This window comes from Penicillium atrosanguineum (genome assembly GCF_028827265.1).
Source record: "Penicillium atrosanguineum strain IBT 20685 chromosome Unknown utg000007l_segment0_segment0, whole genome shotgun sequence".
In the NCBI taxonomy this organism is placed as follows: Eukaryota; Fungi; Ascomycota; class Eurotiomycetes; order Eurotiales; family Aspergillaceae; genus Penicillium; species Penicillium atrosanguineum.
The window spans coordinates 2,354,938-2,378,332 of NW_026623139.1; the positions used below are offsets into that span (position 1 = coordinate 2,354,938).

At 49.8% G+C, this 23,395-nt stretch overlaps 9 protein-coding genes across 9 annotated transcripts; 6 read left to right on the forward strand and 3 right to left on the reverse strand.

Annotated features, from left to right (window-relative positions):
* Positions 1–2,529: 2,529 nt before the first annotated feature.
* On the reverse strand, positions 2,530–3,189 carry N7443_009085 (uncharacterized protein; the record flags this gene model as incomplete). The annotated part of the gene is made up of 3 exons (XM_056889141.1): positions 2,530–2,818; positions 2,877–3,121; positions 3,163–3,189. The coding sequence occupies 3 exons, from the start codon at positions 3,187–3,189 to the stop codon at positions 2,530–2,532; spliced, it is 561 nt and encodes a 186-aa protein (XP_056738443.1).
* A 2,391-nt stretch (positions 3,190–5,580) lies between these two features.
* N7443_009086 (putative RING and UBP finger domain protein) lies at positions 5,581–7,749 on the forward strand (the record flags this gene model as incomplete). Its single annotated transcript, XM_056889142.1, has 2 exons — positions 5,581–6,525; positions 6,592–7,749. The coding sequence occupies 2 exons, from the start codon at positions 5,581–5,583 to the stop codon at positions 7,747–7,749; spliced, it is 2,103 nt and encodes a 700-aa protein (XP_056738444.1).
* A 1,085-nt stretch (positions 7,750–8,834) lies between these two features.
* Positions 8,835–10,163, forward strand: N7443_009087 (t-SNARE syntaxin TLG2; the record flags this gene model as incomplete). The annotated part of the gene is made up of 4 exons (XM_056889143.1): positions 8,835–8,857; positions 8,919–9,448; positions 9,524–9,867; positions 9,921–10,163. 4 exons carry the CDS (start codon positions 8,835–8,837, stop codon positions 10,161–10,163), a joined length of 1,140 nt encoding a protein of 379 aa, XP_056738445.1.
* Positions 10,164–10,583: 420 nt separating this feature from the next.
* Positions 10,584–12,020, reverse strand: N7443_009088 (NACHT nucleoside triphosphatase; the record flags this gene model as incomplete). Its single annotated transcript, XM_056889144.1, has 5 exons — positions 10,584–11,395; positions 11,453–11,594; positions 11,650–11,708; positions 11,766–11,857; positions 11,923–12,020. 5 exons carry the CDS (start codon positions 12,018–12,020, stop codon positions 10,584–10,586), a joined length of 1,203 nt encoding a protein of 400 aa, XP_056738446.1.
* Positions 12,021–12,451: 431 nt separating this feature from the next.
* N7443_009089 (clathrin light chain CLC1) lies at positions 12,452–13,414 on the forward strand (the record flags this gene model as incomplete). The annotated part of the gene is made up of 4 exons (XM_056889145.1): positions 12,452–12,491; positions 12,560–12,786; positions 12,850–12,950; positions 13,063–13,414. 4 exons carry the CDS (start codon positions 12,452–12,454, stop codon positions 13,412–13,414), a joined length of 720 nt encoding a protein of 239 aa, XP_056738447.1.
* Positions 13,415–13,922: 508 nt separating this feature from the next.
* N7443_009090 (Hsp90 co-chaperone CDC37) lies at positions 13,923–15,435 on the reverse strand (the record flags this gene model as incomplete). Its single annotated transcript, XM_056889146.1, has 2 exons — positions 13,923–14,418; positions 14,474–15,435. The coding sequence occupies 2 exons, from the start codon at positions 15,433–15,435 to the stop codon at positions 13,923–13,925; spliced, it is 1,458 nt and encodes a 485-aa protein (XP_056738448.1).
* A 420-nt stretch (positions 15,436–15,855) lies between these two features.
* On the forward strand, positions 15,856–18,327 carry mdr2 (ATP-binding cassette permease mdr2; the record flags this gene model as incomplete). Its single annotated transcript, XM_056889147.1, has 3 exons — positions 15,856–17,088; positions 17,146–17,781; positions 17,836–18,327. The coding sequence occupies 3 exons, from the start codon at positions 15,856–15,858 to the stop codon at positions 18,325–18,327; spliced, it is 2,361 nt and encodes a 786-aa protein (XP_056738449.1).
* A 430-nt stretch (positions 18,328–18,757) lies between these two features.
* On the forward strand, positions 18,758–20,159 carry N7443_009092 (nucleoside transmembrane transporter FUN26; the record flags this gene model as incomplete). Its single annotated transcript, XM_056889148.1, has 2 exons — positions 18,758–18,918; positions 18,998–20,159. 2 exons carry the CDS (start codon positions 18,758–18,760, stop codon positions 20,157–20,159), a joined length of 1,323 nt encoding a protein of 440 aa, XP_056738450.1.
* A 949-nt stretch (positions 20,160–21,108) lies between these two features.
* On the forward strand, positions 21,109–22,862 carry N7443_009093 (cytochrome P450; the record flags this gene model as incomplete). Its single annotated transcript, XM_056889149.1, has 4 exons — positions 21,109–21,155; positions 21,208–22,366; positions 22,447–22,622; positions 22,685–22,862. The coding sequence occupies 4 exons, from the start codon at positions 21,109–21,111 to the stop codon at positions 22,860–22,862; spliced, it is 1,560 nt and encodes a 519-aa protein (XP_056738451.1).
* Between the last annotated feature and the right edge of the window lie 533 nt (positions 22,863–23,395).

The window sequence follows — 23,395 nt, forward strand, 5'->3', positions numbered from 1 at the left end:
CTGCGCCTGCGCGGTGGTATGCAGATCTGTAAGTTTCACTTTCACCGCCACTCTACCATCATCGTCCTAATCCCACCATAGTCGTCAAGACCTTGACTGGCAAGACCATCACCCTTGAGGTCGAGTCCAGCGACACCATCGACAACGTCAAGTCCAAGATCCAGGACAAGGAGGGCATTCCCCCTGACCAGCAGCGTCTGATCTTCGCCGGCAAGCAGCTCGAGGATGGTCGCACCCTTTCCGACTATAACATCCAGAAGGAGTCCACCCTCCACCTCGTTCTCCGCCTCCGTGGTGGTATGCAGATCTTCGTCAAGACCCTCACTGGCAAGACCATTACCCTGGAAGTTGAGTCCTCAGACACAATCGACAACGTGAAGTCCAAGATTCAAGACAAGGAGGGCATTCCTCCGGACCAGCAGCGTCTTATTTTCGCCGGCAAGCAACTCGAAGACGGCCGCACCCTCTCAGACTACAACATCCAGAAAGAATCCACCCTGCACCTCGTCCTCCGTCTGCGTGGTGGTATGCAGATCTTCGTCAAGACCTTGACTGGCAAGACCATCACGCTTGAAGTCGAGTCCTCTGATACCATCGACAACGTCAAATCTAAGATCCAGGATAAGGAGGGTATTCCCCCGGACCAGCAGCGTCTTATCTTCGCTGGTAAGCAGCTTGAGGATGGCCGTACTCTGTCCGACTACAACATCCAGAAGGAGTCTACTCTCCATCTGGTGCTTCGCCTTCGTGGCGGACAGTAAATCGGAACCGGGGCTTTTGCTGAGGATTCTTTTTAACGACTTCGAGATGGGTCTCTGACCTGCATGGCGTTTGGTCGGTTTTGAAGCTATGGCTTCTTTCCTTTTTATTCTCTGGTTTCAGGGCACTCTTTCCTTTCTGGCCCTAGAGCCGTCATAGTTTCTATCTATGAATTGAACGTGGCATTACTGCCGTTCTAGCTACTTCATTTTCTTTGTAATCGTCGTTTTCAAGTGTAGTTGCTTTGGTGCCACATGCACCTTCGTAGTTGATGATGCGTATCGTTCGAAGCACCATTGTCGTCTGTGCTGCCTAGACCAGCTACGCTTAAACATCAGACTTCGCACTACGAATATATTATAGATTCAAGAAGGCAAGGGTGCGAGTAGGTTGTGAAGACGATGCGCATTCAAGCCGACTATAGAAAGACTGGGTCTCTGAGAAAGACTTGGATACATACTAATTACTGATCCCCTACATCCACGCAATTAATTGAGAATCGAAGGACTTGGAGATGGACTGATCAAAAAGAGGCAAAAGCAGAAGGAGTGGAATACTGTAGACTTTGCCCTTGGGGTTTTTGGGTATGGGCTTTATTACTTGTGGGCTATGGATTTGATATCCTCTTTTCCACGCTGGTCTGTTCCAAGAGGCCAGTTTATCCTTGTATAGCTTCTTATTTTACTTATTGTAACGTGTGCATTTGAAGTTACAGTACTTCCCGAAACTGGTGTCACCACCTACGCTCTTTGATCGTTTCTTGAACGCTAATGCTAAGATATCTTACACCATGTTAGGGATAGACTGGAATATTAATATTTCTGTAAGGTTACCCTAATAGTATTTTACTCTCAAGAATACCTTAATTCTCGTATAATTACTGTATATAGTAGCCATTATAGCTGGAACTTTCTATATGGACGCAAATAAGTCAACACGAGGAGCCGGCGTGGGCCCTCCATTTCAACCTTGGCGCTTTGAGGGTCTCCTGTGCATCGTGGGTTACATCAGGCGTGTTTGTTATATAATTTTTGACTTTTAATCTCTGATTGCCGATGGTAGCAATAATGGTATTCTTATATGACGGCTACATAGTCATATAGATCCCTAGGTACTGCCTACTGCTTTTCTCTTTCCACAAATAGCGCTACTGGCGTCGCATGCCGGAAATACATATCATTGCCAACCAGACAATAAACGCTGACACTAAAACAAAAGTTACCGCGAGGAATTAGCTAGCATTCGTCGATGCTTCCGAGATGCATCTAGTTCATCACATCAAGTGTGATGCGTCATCGCCTGTATTAATAGATTGTCGATCAGCTAAGATATTGGAACCACTGTTGGTTTATTGGTGGTGTTAAAGAATCCTGGTTCTTTCCCTTTTACATCCCATGGCTCCAAGATATGTGTTGCATAGATTTTCGCATAACCCATTTTGGGTCGAGACCCTTGCACTCCGTGGTCACATTCTTCATTCAAATTTCACAGCTCTAGATGATGCTTATCTTATGTTCAACAGCCCAACAAGGAACCAAGTACACCACATGTAGATGATAAACCAGTCAAGGTTCAGGCAGACCAATAAGTATCACACTGTCCCCCTTCACACCCTGCAATCTCAAAGTATCCCCACGATCAACTTCCTCAATTCGCTCAATTTCAAGGTCAAAGGACCAGGCTCTTAACTTCCCCCGCATTTGCAAGGTCGTACAAACCAATGCTTGTATCTATATCAGACCTCCTGGAGGGTCTTGGCATCCGAAAGCTTCAGTTATTGGTCACGATACCAGTAGTCTGCTTATCTTCCACACCCAGAGAGCTCTGAGGTAACAACGGCTGGGACTCAACATCATCAGTATACAAACCCTGCAGATTATCAGTCGAGATAGAGGGTCTTTCCTGTCCCGCCACAGTCACATCCTGACTCTGGGTCATAGGAGCGTCCACAGACCGGTCGCAGGCTGGACAAAGGGTGTAGTTAACACGACGGGCCTCGAACATAGGCTTGATACATTTGTGGAAGAACCCCTGAGCAAATGAGCGCAAGTATAACAGACTAGAAGAATTAGTTCATCCGGAAGACCAGTTTGTATTTCCTTCCTGGACCGACTTACCTGAGGAGGATACATGAGAGGTTGGAGTAAACCTGTGGAATACCACGGGCAAGCTTGTAGTTGTAGATATCTGCCCATTCGCCAATCTCTCGGGAAGCAAGGATGAAGATTCCGGAAATGTATACTCCGAGCAAGAGCAAGCACATCGAGATATCAATAGCGATTTCAAGCGGCGAATAAGATTGACTTCCGGACTTGCGATATCTGGAGAGCATGAATATAGGCGTGGTGCTGGAAAGTGTGATCTTCAAATTGTTAGATCATTTTTTATCATTTCAGGAGAGACAGACATGCCGCTATGAGCTGAACCCATGCTTGAGGGCTATGACGAGTCGTAAAAACGGCAGCAAGAGCGCATGGCCACGAAATCAATGAGAGAAGGATCTGGGTCTTGCGAGCTCTAGAGAGCGGGTGTTTGTTAGAGGAATACATTCTTTGGCACATTTTCACTTTGATGGTTCTTTCCTTAGCTGTACAGCATAAGAACTAAATATGAGGTTTGCGGTGATCCGGATGTCAGGATGTTGATTCATTAAGCAACTGGTTTGACGGCTCCGGGGCCCTGCCAAGCACAAAATGAGGGGAAATAACACTGCTGCCTTGCATAATCAGTCTGCCTGGAAGTATTCAGTCTGACCTGTGGAAGAGGGGGCCTTGCCAAGCACAAAATGTGGAGAAATAACAGTGCTGCCTTGTATGATCAGTCTGCCTGGAGGGTTTCAGTCTGACTTGTATAGGAGTAAAAATAGATACAGATTTTAATAGGCTAGTCTCAATAAACAACACTGCTTTTTTTGGTTACCCGGGGATACGACGTTTAGACCCGCAAAAAGAAAAACATCCCAAAGGTATAACTATTAATAATACCGGTATCCACTAGTTTATATTGGGGATAGTCCCGGAATACTAATATTTCTGTATCGCACCTAAGTGACGATCCAGGAGCTTAGTAGGTACCAGGTTTCTTTAGTCTATCTTTGTTTCCAAGTTGGACCGGATCGCAATTGTAGAACGCTTGTTGCTACTAGTAACTTCAGTCATTCGGGACATAACGAATGACCAAGAATGAATGAGCTCGAATTGTAGGGTAGCCAATTTGGGTATCATCATATGTTAGAACACCGTCACGTCGCCTTAGTTGTCTGACCAGATGATAGTTCGCTGGATAGTGGGGCTAGGAGAAAACGCCTCTGGCAGTTGAGGAGGGTGACGGTAATGATGTTTGTGAAATGCTAGTGTGAGTAGGCTTTCTCTATGAATAGCTCATCTAGGGAAAGTATATCTTACACCCCGTGCTTCTTGGCCCTTTACCTTCCTCTCCTCGGAACACTCGAGAGGAAGCAATGCTATCATAGGCGTATACAGAAATATTCGATGTCATTGATCACGATAGAATTTGGAAACTTGAAATGGTGCTATGCCTAATGGCGGACCAGCATATTCATCTGAAGTCATCTGATAAACAGGTGGTAGTCCTATGTACCTTGAACTGTGTATCCCATCTCACTCACGCTGTCAACCCGGATGTTTACTATGATTTCACTCTCGAAGAAGGGACTTGTTTACTCTGGGCTACCCAGTCCCGAGACCACCATTATTGACTGCATTCCTCGAAGCGAACTGTCACCAAGTGAGATCGAGGATGAGGTTCAGAGCATGATACGGCCTATGCGTTAAAAAGAGATTCTTTTTATTATTAAAGCCCCACAGGCTATCGGCTGCTTGGGAACATTCATCTCAACGTGAAGCAGCTTCGAAGCTCCTCCAAGCAGAGCTCCGTAAGATGTTACAAGCTGTCAACCCGTCCAATCAACCCGAGCTAGAGAGGCAGTTCTCAATTATGATGGGCCAGATAGTGAAGTTCTTACATAAGAGGGGTTATTACCCTCCTGCTGGGGTTGATCTTATGATCGACAAAGATGGAGGCTCTCTCATTGTTGATTTCAATGTACGGATCAATGGATCGTACGCTCTCGAGCGTTTGAAGGATCATTTCCTCGGCAGGGGTCTACCAGAAGCAATGATCAGACGAGTGTACTGGCAAATGTTACGGCTGGATCTAATGGGCCTCGTTTCAGATCGAATGGGAACGAGTCCTTGGGTTCATGACTGATATCTAAAAGGCATGCTTGGAACTTATTCAGAACGGGACATTTTCCAGAATTGCTTTGGTAGGAATCGCTATTTGAGTTAATATCTTTGGCCTGCTTCATCGATGTACTAATATGAGCCATCTATGGGATAGTACTGACAGATTGCAATGTTACCTAGTAGATCAGAAAGTTAGCCCGTCAAGTGCACGGGAAAGATTAGACTCTAATAATGGAAATGAAAGGACTGCGAGAGCTTCTTAGGCCAAAAATCAACAATCTTGGAAATCTTGAAGTTGTCTTAGTTTAATTCCGTTGGGTTCGCCATTCGTAATTTTTCTAAATATCAATCTAGTAATGCTCACTAGCATCTTGCTAGAAATTATTCGACAGAGTGTCTATAAGTGCCTCTACATATATTTCAAAATATTTTTCCAGACTTCTAAATACCATTTTCTCCGAGTGGGAGCTGCCGTCCATGAAGCCTGCCTTAAGGCGCGACAGGGCGATACCATCCCAGGTAATCTGGGGGTGCTGACTAATCGCGTCTTATCGCGGAATCAACTTGGACAGCATCAGAGCTTCGCGCTCAAGCATGTGAGCCATCGCCCGGGATGCCCTCTTACTTCTACCACCTTAGTCTCGAAGTCCTACCTAGCTCAAAATCCTCTGAAACCTCACCGCTGGCCCTGGAATCCGCATGGGAAGCTTTCCTACCATTCCAGAAGCGATCCGGGCCGTCGAGCTCCAGCCCACTATCGGGCGCAACAAGCGATTCACTAAGCAGCAATCAATCCTCGATTAAAGACCTCACACTTGAAAGAAGACCAAAACAACCGCACCCATTCGGCCCCTCTACAATCTCCTCTAATCCTACCCGAACCACAAAAGACATCCAAAACGACATCCGCTCCGGCGCCATCGTCATCGAGTGCATCGACATGGTGGCGCCAGAAGATGGCCCCGCGAAACGCGCCTCCAAGCGCGGTAGCCTCCCCACCGCCGACGATAACCTTGTCACAGCAGGTATTGGGACCGACATCCTAGGCGGTTTGCGCACCAAGGGTCGATACATACCACTCGACCAGAAAGTTGCTGATAGCGTCTTCGGTATCGTCCACCTATACCGCGATGCGCAAGAAACTCCTTACCTCGCCGGTAATGATGATGACTATCCGACCTACCTCAAGGGCTCCGCCGCTGCTGCGCGACATCCTGGTGAACAGCAGGCTGGTTTACAGTCGTCGATGAGTGGAGCCAGCTCGGGGCAGGTTCGCGGTCGGGGTATGGAAGCTTCCTATCCATTCCCTGTCACAGCTTCGGCGTCGGTTGAGGAAGAGGACTGCACCACGTTGTGCATTCTAGCGGTTCCGTCGTATTTGTCGCCATCGGACTTCCTGGGGTTCGTGGGTGAGAAAACGAGGGACTCCGTTAGCCATTTCCGGATGATTAGGACGTCAAGGGCGAATCGGTATATGGTTTTGCTCAAGTTCCGCAGTGGGAGGAAAGCGAAGGAGTGGCAGAAGGAGTGGAATGGGAAGGTTTTCAACAGCATGGAGGTATGTTTCCATCTTCTGTTTTTGACATTGGGGAGAAGGGAGTCAGGCTAACGTGACCGTATACAGCCTGAGACATGTCACGTTGTTTTTGTCAAGTCGGTTGAGATCCAGGTCGTCGAGCCCGGCTCACCATCTGCCTTTTCTCCTAACGAATCATCTGCTGGGCAATCAAAGCTTACTGGTAAACCCTTAGCGCCACCAACACCGGCGCTGATTGAGCTGCCCACATGCCCTGTCTGTCTCGAGCGAATGGACGAGACGACTGGCCTCTTAACAATCATTTGCCAGCATGTCTTTCATTGCACGTGTCTCCAGAAATGGAAAGGCAGCGGCTGTCCTGTGTGCCGCTATACGCAAGACGACTTCCGCAAAAGCGGGATGGCAACCGACAGCGATCAAGAACCAGCTGAGTGCTCGGTTTGTCGCACTGAAGATAATCTCTGGGCTTGTCTGATCTGCGGTACCGTCGGCTGTGGCCGATATGATGGCGCACACGCATTTGACCACTGGAAAGAAACCGCGCACGCCTTTTCCATTGACTTGAACTCTCAGCGTGTATGGGACTATGTCGGTGACGCCTACGTGCACCGCATCATCCAGAGCAAATCCGACGGCAAGCTAGTTGAGCTTCCGGCGGCAGACCACAGCGCACTCGATCCACCCGACTGGGGCGATGCTGTGCCACGTGAGAAGCTCGAGAATATGAGCGTCGAGTACACACATCTACTCACTAGCCAACTCGAAAGCCAGCGCGCGTACTTTGAAGAAGTTGTCGAGCGTGCAGCTGACAAGGCGTCACAGGCTAGTGCAGCAGCCGCAGCAGCCGAAGAAGCAGCGAGGGCGACATCCGCTCGTCTCATCGAGATGCAGACAAAATTTGAAACTTTTTCTTCGGAGACGATACCCAGTCTTGAGCGCGATCGCGCTCGGCTAGAGAAGCGCGCCGATAAATTTGAGAGCATGGCCCGTGCTATGGAAAAGGATTATCGGGAAGAAAAGACCATGAACCAGAGTCTTATGGAACGACTTGAACTTCTTACCAGTGAGAACGGCACACTTAGGACTGAGAAGACGGATCTCGAAGAGCAGAATCGGGATCTTACTTTCTTTATTAGTGGGAGTCAGCGCCTGCAGGGGCAGAGTGATGAGATTGTACAAGGCACTGTTAGTGTTCCTGAGCCTGAAGTCAAGAAGAAGAAGAATAAGGGAAAGGGGAGGAAGTAGGGTCTTTGGGATGTCTTGTGACTCTTCTTGTGATGTATAAGTATCTTTTTATTATGACTGAATGACTAGAATAAACTTGGGAATTATTTACCAAGATTAAAGTCGAGCAGGCCCTTTTTAGGTCCTAATTGTTATGCTTTAGTTATAGACTTAGGTCCACAGTAAATCAATTGGCGAGGGAACCGTGTAATCAATTTACCTACCTCCAGACAAGCACTTTCCGTAGTTCACTATCGCCAACTCAAGAAAGCCACATGGTCTTTCTTTTTCACGAAAGGGCGCGGTCACCGTTGAACACGAGCTTAGAATGGACTTTCTACGACCTCGGAAGGTTGCGCTGACTTATTAGTTAGACGATGGGATTTCGGTCATTCTGCACACCAAGTAGAGTACATATTAACTTCCCCTGTGGTATGTATGACATATAGCATTAGAAATTAACGGAGGTGAAGGATGTGAAGCTGCCTAGCTCAGTCCATCCAGATTTGAGGGCGTCTCAAAATCAAGCACCGGAGATTTTGTACAAAAACTTGATACGATCCTTTACTAATTATACTTGCCACAAATCCAGCTGATACAGCAGAGGTGATAACAAGACAAGCTGAAAGACAAGTAGAGCAAAATCATAGCTCACCTCGACACCTGTAGGGTAATATTCATCTATACGGCGTGCTATAGGGCGTGGAAAGCTTTGGTGTTTTCGCGACCTGCGATTTGCCCCATTTCTTAAAAGTCAAGAAGAAATTACCGGCGAAAAAGAGACAGCCATGTAGTTTTCAAACCAAATCTCTTGGTATGCTATGCGCCTTTGGAGTGCCTGACATAGTCGTACATACGTCACACAGAAAAATACGGGCCAGATGCGTGGGGCAGACCCATCCGTACCGGGCGGAAACGGTACCTTTGACCCCTGCGGGAGAGCTCCGTCAACTCTCGGCTTCATCCTCCAACTCCGACTCCGACCCCCCAGACAGACACACCCCCACGACTCCCTGACTCGCCCCCGTCAGCTGATCATGACATCCGTATCTACCTCGATCTTCTTACAATAAACCTCTCGCGCATATCCCCTCACCCTGGACACGATGTGGCGGGATCGCACCAACCTGTACGTATCCCCAGTTGCTATCTCGACCCTCGTGGATTTTAACCAAAGTCGCCTGCAACAGCTACATATCCTACCGACAGTCCTTTGCACACCACCCCTCCAAGAAGCCCCGATTTCTCGGCCCGTCCAATGGCTTCGAGACCTCCGCGCAGCCGGAGGAAAGCCGGCGCCTGATCTCCGAGACAGGCGGCTTCGACGATGATGGTGATATGGTGATTGAGATGGACTTGCTCCCACCGCGCTGGGTCGATATTCAAGAAGAAGTCTCCGAGCACCTAGCCGATATTGCGCAAAAGTCTTCACAACTGGATAAGCTGCACCAGAAGCATCTGCTTCCCGGGTTCGGCGATGAAGATCTCCGGAGACAGGACGAGGGCATAATTGAGCGTCTGACGCAGGAGATTACTCGCAGCTTCCATGACTGCCAGAAGGCTATCAAGCGGATCGAGACAATGGTGCGCGACTCGAAGGAACAGGGTGGAGTGAGTAACGGCGAAGAGACGATGGCGAAGAATATCCAAATCTCCTTAGCGGCGAGAGTCCAGGAGTCAAGTGCTCGGTTCCGAAAGAAACAAAGCACTTACTTGAGGAGTAAGACTCGTCCTTTATCAAGCTGTCTCATGCAAGCGCATGAAGACCTAGGCTAATCAATGACGTACCGAGCAGAATTACGAGACCTCGAGGGCTTCTCGACGCCATTTGACCGCGCCCCAACTCCAGTCCAGAACCCGTATACAGATCCCTCGCTGATGGAATCCGACGCCGACAAGTCATTCTCGCAAACCATGTTGCAGCAGACATCCCAACGACACACGGGCCAGAACGACGCCGCCATTGCGCAGCGAGAGCGCGAAATCAATGATATTGCAAAGGGAATTATCGAGCTATCAGACATATTCCGGGAACTACAATCGATGATCATCGACCAAGGAACCATGCTAGACCGCATTGATTACAACGTGGAAAGAATGGGGACCGAGGTCAAAGCTGCGGACAAGGAACTCAAAGTGGTACGTTCACAACCATATACTTGAATTTTTTGTTGGTTACTAACATCCACCAGGCTACGAATTACCAAAAACGCACCACTAAGCGCAAAGTGATGATCCTTTTAGCGCTGGTGGTTGTTGGACTCATTATTGTCTTGGTCGTGAAACCCAAACATTCTAGTGCTCCAGCACCCCCTGCCGAAGAGTCTTCGAACAATATTCGATCTCTATTGGCTTCAGTGGATCGGGAAAGGAGACGTAGCTTGCCCAGTCGGTTTGCGAGGGACCGGTGGATGGACCCGGATATACTTCGATGATCTCTTTTCACGCGCTCATACCCTCGAAACATAGTTAATACGAATGATGGAAGACATTTTTCATGTCAAGGTTTACGCCTTTCCTTTCATACGTACGTACCAACGTACTTCTCATATGTAGTTAGATCGCAACCAAGTAGTAAATACCCTTTTCTTGCTGGAGAATACATGCTATAACATTATTCGTCTTACAATCATCCTACCTGGGCAACATCCAAGACTCTAACAATAGCATGTTCCAGTAACAGTCCATTGTGTTCCATTAAATCATTAACTTGCTAGTGTGTCACTTGATGGTATACGCATTCGAAAAAGCAAACTCGGGGCACAAATCTCACCAACTGCCAGATTGGATGCCTCAATTTACAGACAAGGTTAAAGGTTGAGAAAAAAAATCGAGGAAATACAAAGCAGCTTCCACTAATTCCCTTGCGAGGCTAGCAAAGCCGACACATCTTCATCCAGATCTCCACCTGCAAATTGCGAATAATCATCCTCGCCATGGGTCGTCTTGCGCCGCTTTGCGCCTGACCCATTTGCACCGAGATCGAAGTCATTGCTGCCACCAGGAGAAAGGTTGCCTAGCTCAGGAAACGCAGAGCCATCGTCAGGCTGGCCACTATAGGACAGAGAGAATTCCTCGGGGAGAGGCTCTTCCGGCTCGTCCATGAAGGGACCGTGGGAAGCTTGCGATGGCCTGGCCTTTGGCGATCCTACAGGCGTGATGGCCTCAACTGGAGGGGGAGTCAATGCTTCGACTGTGGGTCGATCGGGGTCTTGCGTGTCGTCGAAGCCGCGCACGATGGCATCTTCAACTTCGCGCTTCTTGGCATCCGTTTGAGCCTTTTTCTCTGCGAGCTCGGAAGAGACGGTCTCTTCCTTGGCCAACTCGGAGCGGTTGGTGGTAAGGAGCTTCTCGAGTCCGTCGATTAGCGCACGCCGTGACTTAATTACCTCTGAGACGGAGCTTTCGGCGCTGGTCAAAGTCCTCAACAATTGGTTAAGTTGCGCTGCCTGACGCGGAAGCGGGGGCTGCTCAGATTGGGGGTCGTTCATTCTTTTGTACTCTGTAGACGCAGTGTCGGTCGAAGTATTGGAGACCATGGCAGCTTTCGTGAGAGCAACTTGGAGAGGGACCAGTGACTGGAGCTCAGAGGGCGTGGACCCGAATAAAGAGCCACCGAGAGGTTGTTTCTGGGTAGTTTGTTCGTCTTCCTTCTTGGGTTTGAATTCTGGAATACTATTAGTTACGACAACGCAGCCAAAGGACCAAGTAGCAGCTAACTGACCGGGTATGCGAGCCATTATAGCTTCCATGACCGGCATATCAAAGACCTTACGGTCGAGCCAGGCGTCGAAGGTCTTCCTCAACTTCGTCTGAACATAATGCGGCGCTCCTTTCCATGTGATGACGGTGGCTTCTTCGATGATCTGGTTTCTTGTTAGGTTGCGCCGGAGCGTGTCGGGGCAGCAGCGCATAACTAACCGGCGAGATAGCAACCACAAACTCCTTTTTACCTCGCGCCTTCGATTGTTGAGCAAGCTCTATGGCATTGTTAGTTAATGAAGCGAAACCAGGCCAAGGATATTCCATTTTCGCACCGTTTAGAAGGCTTATCAGAGCGATTCGTTTGGCAGGTGGGGAGTCAGGAAGCCTCTGGTGAATGAGGCGCACACTGTTTTCGGCGAAGCGTCTGTGCAAATCAATCTTCCAAGTCAGCGTGTTTCTAATGCGGCCGAGGAACGGGAAAGAGTATACCGATGGAAATAGAGCCAAGCACCGACGTGAGGGACACTGTCGGCAGTATCCTGCAGAGTGGACAGCTTAGAATTAACGAGATCGTCGCTGTACGCCATTGTCGGTTGAATGATCGGAAGGAACCGATGCCAGCTTGTGGAGAGCGTAGAAAGTGAGAAGCCGAGACGCGACAATCGGGATTGGGGGAGAAGTAGTAAGTAGAAGAGTCGAGCAATTGAAGCCCGAAGTTATGGCAGTGATAATGAGTGGAATAAACCAAGTGAAGTCAGGCCACTCAAAGCAAATGGTAAATCAGACCAGATGCGTAGCAGTAACGGAGTACCAAGTTGAAGCTGTCACTCACTGAAACCATGAGCTACTCACCGCCCTTTGTGGCAGTATACGGGGCTCCGAGCGTCTCGCCGGCAACAACTGTCAACTACTTGCTACTCTAAGCTCTCCTCACCTCACTTTTCATCCTTTGAATTACCAGGGTTTCTTTATCTTGACCGTATTCTATCCCTAATACGCGCATACAAAAAATCACATAATGGCCGACCGATTCCCCTCCCTGGAGGACTTCTCTGAGGGTAAGATCCACCCGCTTGCAGAAGCCCCGAGCCCGTCCGCGCAGTCAACACTAACAACGTTACTTTAGGCCAGACCGAAGTCGCCGAGAACAATGCCGGTGGCGACGATGACTTCCTCGCCCGTGAGCGCGCCGCTCTCGGCGAAGATGCAGACCAATTCGCAACCCCTCAAGACAATGTGGCTGAGGGCCTAGAGGGGGGCGACGACCTATTGGGCGGCGACGAGGTTCCCGCGGAGGAGCTCGGTCAATTCGAGTCTTCTTTCCCATCAGTTGAGACACACACACAAAACGAGGTATGGATTGACCGTGGGCCATTATTTCGAGTGCGTGTCATGCTGACTTGAGTGTTTCCACAGCGTGTTGCCCCCGGCGGTACAATCACCGGCTCTGGCTCTCCCTTCCCATCTTCCGGATACGTGAACCCCCTGGAAACCGAGGCAGAGTCAGAGGCTGTTCGGTAAGGAGATTCAATGATTCCCAGGCGAACAGGCGCATGCCGTCTGCCCCACGCTTTGGGCCGTCCCTGCAGCCCACGTCATCTGGCTAACATTTATTTTCCACTAATCTAGGGAATGGCGCGAGAAGCGAGACGCCGAGATTGCGCGCCGCGCAGAGGTTTCCAACGAGAAGAAGGAGGCAACCGTTAAGAAGGCCCGCGAGGACATTGACGACTTCTACGTGTCCTACAACAACAAGTCAGACAAGCACCGTGCCCAGACCAAGACCGAGGCCGAACAATTCCTGGCCAGCCGCGAGGACACCTCTGCCGGTGGCACCAGCTGGGAGCGCATTGCGAAGCTGGTTGATGTCTCGGGCAAGGGCGCTATCGGTGGTGGCAGCGGCTCGGGCAAGGAGCGCTTCCGCGAGATGTTGATCGACTTGCGGAAGGACCAGGAAGCTCCGGGTGCTAGCGGGATCTAGGTTGCTCTACTTTACTGCCATGGTCATATTCAATACCTAGGCGATTGTGAGATGACTGGCTCCAGTGATCATGCTCTTTAGCTTTCAAACATCATGCTTCAGTCGCCCAGCTTAGAGGTCTTTCGCCTTGTTTCTCCTTTTTTTATTTTCCACTCCATGCAGCGAGGTCTTCAAGGGGGTTTGTGTAATTTAAGTATTTCAGACTGGTGGCATCGTTAATACTAAGGAATATTCATGAATGCAGTCGAAAGTAATTCTATACTAGGCAAATGATGGGCCCCTTTCATGCCGAACTTGAGCCGCAGAGTTCACTATTAGCGATACATGTACAATCTGACAGTAGTACGGGATCTAGATGAAATCAAGAAGCAAGAATATTCCCCTCGACTTCTCCTGCCCCACTGCTCTGTGCTATGTCACATTGAAACCTGAGGACAACTCATCAAGTGAAACATCAATGCGTTTATTCATGACATCGGCAACTTATATTTTTCATCCATAACTATTTTCAATCCAATTCAGTCACGTCGCCACCAGGCTCTCCAACCTCCTGAATCTCCTCAAGCTTGCTTTCCGCCTCGATCTCAGCGAGCTTCTTGCGGCCTTCTTCCGTGGTACCATCGATAATGCCCTCTTCCAGACTGAGCATACCGCCCTCACCAAGCTGCTCAACGACAACCTCAGCTTCCTCAACAGACATGTTGCCAAGCACCTTGTTCACCTCGTCCAGAGACTCTGTTGCAAGGGCCTTCTGCAGGTCTGGGGAGAAGTTCTCGAAGACCTTACGAGCCTCGATTTCGACGAGGTCTTGGCTTCCTGCCGCGGGAATGTTGATGGTGATCTTGGTGTTGGGGTCAACTGCATGTAGCTGGATTTGCTCGACGCCGGCAGGGTCGTTGCCGGTTTCTTTGCTGAGCTCGGCCGAGCGGGTCTTGATGCGGTTGTAGGTGTCTCGCACGTCATTGTTGAACAGTGTGAATGCGCGATGCTCCTTGTTTGTAATGCTGCAGGATAAATGTTAGCTAGATTTCGAGGATCAGGCAATTGATGGGAACATACCGGGTGAAAAAGAGCTTGATGCCATCAGGGCCAAGAGAACGGCAATATTGCAAAAGCAGGCCCTGGTGAACGCATTGACGAGCGTAGTCTTCCTGGCCCTTGATCTGGCTGTTGAAGGCTTCGACCAAGAGACCATCAGTCTCTTTTTCGGCCACAATTTCCGGGTTCTCGGAGATGAACTGCAGATAGGCGCTGTAGTCATTGGGTCTCAATTGTGCAAACTTCTTTGCCAGTGGGCTGATTTCCACATTTGCGGGGTCATCATCATCCTCGTCATTCTCGGCATTGCTAGCAGAGCTGCCGGCACCGGGGTTCAGCAGTTCAACCTCCGTCGATTTGGACGACGTAGCCTTAGCCTGCTCAGCGGCCTTGGCCTTGGCAATGTGAGATTGGCTGAAGCCTTCATGCAGCTGGTCACTGGTGATCTTGCTACCCTCTTCCTTCTCAAGTTGGGCAAGTCTCTCAAACAATTGCGTCTGCAGCCCCTGGACCTTGTCCTGGTGTCCCTGCACGCCTTGAATGTACGCCTTGAAAAGGTGGTCGGGCTTCGAGTCTTCAAATTCCTTCTTGACCTGGTCCACCAGCGAACTCATCATTTGCGAGTATTTGGGTTGTTCGGGCTCGTTCTGGTAGATGCCCTCCGGGGGTGTGGGAGCTTGGTCCTCTGCGGGGTCACTTGCGAACTCCATGATGGTCTGGAAGATGAATTGCTCGGGTGATGCGGAAGAATCCTCGTGCTTCTTGAGAGACTCAAGAAGCTTGTCGATGCGAGTAAGCAGGCCATCGTTGATGATGCGCTCATACTTCAAGGTCTTGATATCGCGGCGGCGCTGCTCTCGTTGCTGATGGATTTGAGATTGCTTGGCACGGATGAAAGACTTCTTGTCAACATTAGGATGAACTTCAACATCAGAATCATCGGACAGCTCCAGCTGGTCCCACTTGCTGTAGTCGAGAACCATATTGGCTATATCGCGAATATCGCGAGAAGTTTAAGTGGGGTGGGGTATGGGCGTGATGCAAGCAATGTGGGAGGTTGTTGCAGTGAAAGCACAAGAGAACCTTGGGACTCTGGAATAGATCGAGTGATAGAGTCAAATGGTCCCAACCAAGATAAAAACACTCAGGGAAATAACAACATGTAAAAACAAGCATCGAAAGCTCTCGACCAGCTTCCATGGGCGGTAGGCAATGGCAGAATCGGAGATCGAATTGCCGAACTTGGCTGCGATCTCTCATCTCCACATGCTCCGAGTACTGTCATTAGAGTGAGCACCTACTTTCTTGTTTATATAATGGCCCTCCACGAAACTTGACCTTGACAATCTTGCGCACTACCATTGAAAGCGTACCAACGTTGAGAGCCTGATCCATCTCCGAAGATGCGCAGTCTCCGACTGGCGGCCTGGGCTCCGGGCATCAGTCCTCGGCCGATTTTAAGAACACAGAGCGCCATCCTGCGCGACTTGTTCCCGCAGGCAACCCGGTCCTTCTACAGCGCTGGCGACTCCATCGGTACCGGTCGACTATACTCAACCGCTTCCGGGACTCTTCGCAACCACACCGTCTCGTTCCGCTCAGCCGAGGCTCCTCTCCTGCTTCGCCAGAAGAGCCCTCAATACAGCCCATACACGTCTCAGATTGTTTCTCAAGTACGCCTTTTATGTTCAACGCCACACCTACTCCAAGCGAAGCCGTCTACCTCTTCTCCGAATAGCCCCGAACCTACCAACCGCTCCGAGCCGGAAAAGGAGGAGGAAGACAAAGGGTTTGAACTGTCTGAGCGAGCCGCGCAGGCTGCACAGGTCGATCTGCGAGCCAAATTGGCTAAGGATGGCGCTAGTGGCAAGAAGTCTGGCTTCGACGAGATATGGCGCCTGTTCAAGGTTGCGCGACCTGAAGCCAAATGGCTCGGATTCGCATTTTTCTTCTTGCTGATCTCCTCGTCTATCACCATGTCGATTCCCTTTTCGATTGGTAAGATCATGGATACGGCGACGAAGAGCGCCGAGGAAGGTGGCAACCAGCTGTTCGGCTTGAGCCTTCCCATGTTCTACAGCGCTCTGGGTGGAGTCCTTCTCCTCGGAGCGGGTGCCAACTACGGTCGTATCATCATTCTCCGTATCGTGGGTGAGCGCATTGTCGCAAGATTGCGCTCCAAGCTATTCCGCCAGACCTTCGTGCAGGACGCTGAGTTCTTTGATGCCAACCGGGTCGGAGATCTCATTTCCCGTCTCAGCTCTGACACTATCATTGTGGGCAAGAGTATCACACAGAACCTGTCTGATGGACTTCGTGCCGGCGTTAGTGGCGCTGCTGGTTTTGGTCTCATGGCCTACACCAGTTTGAAACTATCCAGTATCTTACTTTTGTTGCTTCCGCCGATTGGCCTGGGTGCTCTCTTTTATGGACGAGCTATTCGAAATCTTAGTCGCAAGATCCAGAAGAACCTGGGCTCGCTCACCAAGATTGCCGAAGAACGCCTGGGTAACGTGAAGACAAGTCAGTCTTTCGCGGGTGAGATTCTTGAAGTCAACCGATACAACAAGCAAGTGCGTAAGATCTTCGACCTCGGAAAGAAGGAATCTTTGATTAGCGCGACCTTCTTCAGCACGGTTAGTACTTCTCTTAAACCCCACCACTTTCCGGAACTATTTACTGACTGTTGCTAGACTGGATTGATGGGTAACATGACGATCTTGAGTCTTCTCTACGTTGGAGGTGGTATGGTTCAATCTGGTGCCATCAGCATCGGAGAGTTGACCTCATTCTTGATGTACACTGCATATGCTGGGTCCAGCATGTTCGGTCTTTCAAGCTTCTACTCAGAGCTTATGAAGGGTGTTGGTGCTGCTAGTCGACTCTTCGAGCTGCAAGACCGCCAGCCGACCATCCATCCGACCAAGGGTCTCAAGGTGGAATCCGCGCGTGGACCTATCCGCTTTGAGAACGTAACCTTCAGTTACCCGACCCGACCTGCCGTTACCATTTTCAAGGACTTGAACTTTGAGATTCCCCAGGGAACTAACGTTGCGATCGTCGGTCCCTCCGGGGGTGGCAAATCGACTATTGCGTCTATCTTGCTTCGTTTCTACAGCCCTAACACGGGTAAAGTCTTGATCAATGGAAAAGACATCAACGGCTTCAACGCCAAGTCTCTTCGCCGCAAGATCGGCGTGGTTTCACAGGAGCCTGTTCTTTTCTCTGGAAGCATCGCCGATAACATTTCTTATGGCCTTCCCCGCGCTACTCGCTCCGAGATTGTCTCCGCAGCTCGCAAAGCTAACTGCCAGTTCATCAGCGATTTCGTAAGTTCAAATCGACTTGTTTTACTTTATATTGTTCACTAACATTTTCTCTAGCCCGACGGACTCGACACTCACGTCGGCGCCCGCGGTGCGCAGTTGTCTGGTGGACAGAAGCAGCGAATTGCCATCGCACGCGCTCTGATCAAGAACCCCGACATTTTGATTCTCGACGAAGCCACATCGGCCCTCGATGCTGAGTCTGAGACTCTTGTCAACAGCGCGTTGGCCGCTCTCCTGCGTGGCAACAACACGACCATTAGCATCGCTCATCGCCTTTCCACTATCAAGCGATCCGACACCATTATCGTCCTCGGCAACGACGGCACGGTCGCTGAACAAGGCAGCTACGAAGAGCTCAGCGCCCGTCCGGATGGTGCTTTCACTAAGCTCATGGAATGGCAGATGAGTGGTGGCGACACTGTTAGCTCTCCGCAGGCCCGTTCTGTGCAGCCGGACCAACTCTACGAGCTCCATAAGGAAATGGAGCAGGACCTCGAAGTCGAAGAAGAAGAACTCGAAGAGTCCAAGCCGGAGAAAAAGGAATAGACGGCTTTTTTTTTTACCCCCCCCCCCCCCCAAATGACGTCCCAAAATTAAAGCTGGGATACACTTTGCATCCACTCACTGGATCCTCTCTTCTCATATTCCTTTAGCATATTTGATTCGCCTGGCGATAGAATTTTTTCTTTCTTTTTTGACAACTATGTACAAAACAACCAATATAATGGACTGAAAACACTACACTATTGTTTAGTAATTAATGGACTTCAAAACATTTGAAGGTGTTCGCATGTAGTTCGCATTCTCCGCAATCTGCAAATCCGCAATTGGTCACGCGGATCCGCCCGTCCCCGCTGAATCATCGCAGCTGCAACTCCCAGCTTGGACCCTGGACCTCGTCAGCTCCCCCAAGGTCTCAGGAGATCTTCTCAACTTCGGATCTTTTTCGATCTGAAGGAATACATATTTAACAACCATGGATCGCGTACGCAGACTCATCAGCGAGTCGCCGGCCTACGAGCCACTGGAAGGTTCCGTGGAGGACGGTGATCACGATGATCCCCGACGGCCACCCCAGTTCTCCAGACTGGAATACAGCATTTTCTTCCTCCTCGGAATGGCCATGCTATGGGCCTGGTAAGTCTTCCGGCGATATACTCCCAAAGACGGTCTCAGGAATGTATGCGGAGCTCTGAAAGCTAACTCGACACTTCAGGAACATGTTCCTAGCTGCAGCACCCTACTTTCACGACCGGTTCGAATCAAACGAATGGGTCGCCACACATTACCAGTCCTCCATTCTCTCTGTTTCAACAGTCACAAACCTTGGAACTGTATATATCCTCGCCCGAATGCAGAAGAATGTGTCCTACCCGTGGCGCATTACGCTGTCACTGCTTATAAATTGCGCCGTTTTTACACTTTTGGCCTTTTCAACGGTGGTTATGAAAGACATCTCGGTGGGCAGCTATTTTGCATTCTTGATGATCATGGTGTTTGGCGCAAGCTTTGCAACCGGTCTCAACCAAAATGGCGTCTTTGCGTACGTGGCAGGCTTCGACAGAGAAGAGTACATGCAGGCGATTATGAGTGGACAGGGTGTGGCTGGTGTTCTGCCATGTCTTGCGCAGATTATTTCGGTTCTGGCTGTGCCGAGAAAGGCAGGCCAGGACGGGCCGCCGCAGTCGTCTTCCAAATCGGCTTTTAGTTACTTCCTGACTGCTACAGTCGTGTCTATACTCACACTGCTGGTTTTCCTTCATCTTCTCAGACGCCGTCCTGGCGTGCAGTTGAAGGCCTCGGATGAGGATGAGGATGGAGAAGATGACCAGATAGACCAGAAGTCGGTCAGCTTGTGGACGTTGTTCAAGAAGTTGCGGCATCTGGCTTTTTCGATCTTCATGTGCTTCACAGCTACGATGATGTTCTTCCCGGTCTACACCACAGAGATTATGTCTGTCAATGACCCGGCCAAGTCCCGGATGTACGACCCGTCTGTATTCATCCCGCTTGGATTCCTCCTCTGGAATATTGGAGATCTTGGCGGTAGAATGCTCGTGGTTATTCCACGCTTCTCCCTCGCCCACCGCCCGTTAATAGCGTCTGGATTCGCCATTGCGCGTTTCGCATTCGTTCCTCTCTATCTACTCTGCAATATCAACGGCCTCGGAGCTGTGGTGCAAAGTGACCTCTTCTACCTATTCATCGTGCAGTTGTTCTTTGGCGCAACCAATGGATACTTAGCGTCTAGCTGCATGATGGGCGCTAGCCATCGGGTTTCGGAGGATGAGAGAGAGGCCGCGGGTGGATTCATGGGTATGATGCTTGTGGGTGGATTGACCGCAGGCAGTCTGTTGAGTTTCCTTGTCGCCAGATGATTCTTCTGAGCATGAGCAATACCTACCTACATATATATATATCACCTCGACCAATAAATAGACAACAATTATGATTTACGATTGGATGACCATCGTCGGTGATCTGAGATCTGGCATACACATATTCATGGAAACCGTTGGAAATAAATTTCCAGGCTATTATCTTTCCCTTCGATCACCCGGAGATTTCAGCCGTATCAGCTGTAGATTAATCCTGAAAATCAAACTATATATGGTCCAGCTTAGGACCCGAGCTTCTAGATCGAGTCGCCTGCATGTGCATCTGCATGAATGGCACAAGAGCTGCATAAGCCTCTTGGGTGAACAAAGAAAAACATGCACCAGACCCGCAAGAACACTATGCCAACTCACACTTGTGTTGTCGATGCATCGGAGCCTGGAATTGATACGATAAGAGACTCCGTCCGATCTAGAGCAATTTTTAGGCTAGAGTAGTTGACCCAGTCCGTGTAGGTATTTAGTGGGGCAGAGCGTCAATTCGAACATATAGAGGGTTCTCAACGCTTCTTTGTCAAAGAGTGTCTAAGAACTAGTCCACTGAATTCAATTGAGCCTGAATCGAATGTCATTAATCCAATCTAGCCGGTGAGATATCTTGGATGAAAGGATAGATGAGATTTAAAGTGAAGACTGGGAATATCCGCAAAGTTCGAGTTCTGTATACAGCGGTCAAGGTTCGATCATTTCGAGTGTCAGCTACAATATAAGTTGCTGCCTTCTCACTCCAGGCTAGAGCTGGTTACATCCCATGCAACTTCGCTTGATCCTCATCGTGAGAAGCATCCTCTCCTCTCTATCACTGCGGATTCTTTGCAAGGTCTCACTCCACGAAATTCATACACCGGAGACTCCTTTCCTTCCTCAATCTTGTGCGTTGGGGTTCCAAGCGTTTGGAATTGGGCCTTTGTGATTTACCTAAAGTCTCAAAATGTTTTTGAACATTGCTTCTGGAAGCCCAGTCTCGTCGGAGGCTTCGTATTCCTGGATTGTGGCTATCGGCGCACAAATTTTGGTGAGTGATCTCAAGATCCACTGGTAAAACTGGAACTAACAGCAATCGCGAAATCCAGCTGGGTGTCTATTTCACTGTCTGGACCATTTACACTTTGTACTTTCACCCGCTCTGTAATTATCCCGGTCCCAAGCTGGCTGCTATCACTCCGCTGGTCCATTTGCTTTGGGACGTGCAGGGTAAACAACACTCAACCATCAAGATACTTCATGACAAGTACGGTGATATCGTTCGTATTGCCCCCAATTCACTTGTCTACCGCGCTGCGCCTGCTTGGAGAGACATTTACGGTCATCGCAAGAAGGGCCATTTGACTTTCCGCAAAGATCCCGCTCTGTACACACCTACCCCCAACGGAGTGAATGCCATCATCACTGCCAATGACAAGCAGCACAATCGCATGCGTCGTCTGTTGACCCATGCGTTCTCCAGTAAGGCCCTCGGCGAGCAGGAAGGCATCTTGCACACTTACGCCAATATGCTCATCGAGAAGCTCAAAGGCCTACTGGGCCAAGAGCAGTCTCTTGTTGTCGACATGACGCGCTGGTTCAACTACGCAACCTTTGATCTGATCGGTGATCTTGCTTTCGGCGAGCCGTTTGGTTGTCTCGCCGAGAGCCGGTACCACTGGTGGGTTGTGATCATCCTGGACGCGGTCAAGGCCAGCTCATACCTCAAAGTCTTCTGGTTCTATCCTATTCTTCTGCCGCTAGTCGTATTCTTGATCCCGCGCCACCTGATGCAGAAACGGACGGATAGCTTCAATCTGAGCGTTGAGAAGGTCCGTCGTCGTCTCAAGTCCGGGACTACTCGCCCTGATTTCACCTCGTACATTCTTAGGCATAGTAAGGACGGAAAGGGTTTGACTCCCTCAGAGGTTGATGCCAATGCTGCTGTGTTCGTGCTGGCGGGCAGTGAGACAACTGCTGCCCTGCTGTCTGGTTGCGTGTACTATCTCCTTCGTCATCGAGACAAGTACCTTCGACTAATCCGTGAGGTCCGTGGTGTCTTTGGTCAGGCGTCTGACATCAACTTGTCAGTCATTGCGAAGATGCCTTATCTAAATGCAGTTCTGGCGGAGACGATGCGTATCTATCCCCCGATCCCGGCCATGCTACCCCGAATTGTCCCTGAGGGGGGTGCCTTCATCGACGGCGAATACGTGCCTGAAGGAGTAAGTGCCAAGCCAGTGATGAGGCTCTGCAGCACCCTCCAGTTCTAGTTTAACTGTCCTTGGAAACTGACCGTTGATAGGTATCTGTCTCGATTTCGTTGTACTCGGCCTTCCACTCCGCAGACAACTTCCTGCTCCCAAATGCCTTCTTCCCTGAGCGCTGGCTTGATAGCCCCGAATCTGGTCGGTTCATGTCTGATAAGAAGGAGGCATTCCAGCCGTTTTCTTATGGCCCTCGAAACTGTCTTGGGCAGCAGTAAGCAATGCACTTTATCTGCCCTGTCTGTTCAAGGGTACTAACATCAGACTTCTGAACAGTCTCGCCAATGCTGAAATGCGCTTAATTCTTACCAAAATCCTTTTCAACTTCGACCTGAAGCTCGAACCCGAGTCCATGGGGTGGTCCACTCAAAAGTCTTTTTCGCTCTGGAAGCGACCTCCTCTGATGGTGCAGCTCAACCGCGCCGGTTCGATGGAGTTCAATCCCTTAGCCTAAGTTATGGTGCAGGACTTGTTCTGACATTGTAATCTACTCCATATTTGATGCTTATGTCTCGAAGGGTTGTTGGTATGCTGCTGCCATTGGTGGCAACGACTAGGTGTCTTTGGGACTTGGGCTAATGATTACTGGGGCGCATTTTGCGGGTTAGCTACTTCTTGCATTTGTACGGCTTTGCAAAAGCTTGTTCGGGCGCCTTGAGCCATGGACGTTTCCATTTTGTTATCCCTTTCTCGATGTCTCTCATATCTCTCCAACGATCCCACGATCTAATGCAGACTCTATTCCACCGTGTTTGTGTACATCAATGTAGGAAATGGTATCCGCAAGACTGGAGGCAACTATTTTCTTAGTGGAATAGAGTGCCAAAGCTTAGCCAAAACAACGAAACGGAAAGCAGATCGCGTGTCGCCCATGCCAAGGTTCACACAAAGCTTGGCCAGCCAGAAAGCAAGAAACAATCGAGACCCGCACGGCTCCGAGCTCAGCCACCAAATGGGTCCTCGACGACAAATCAACACAGCCGAATC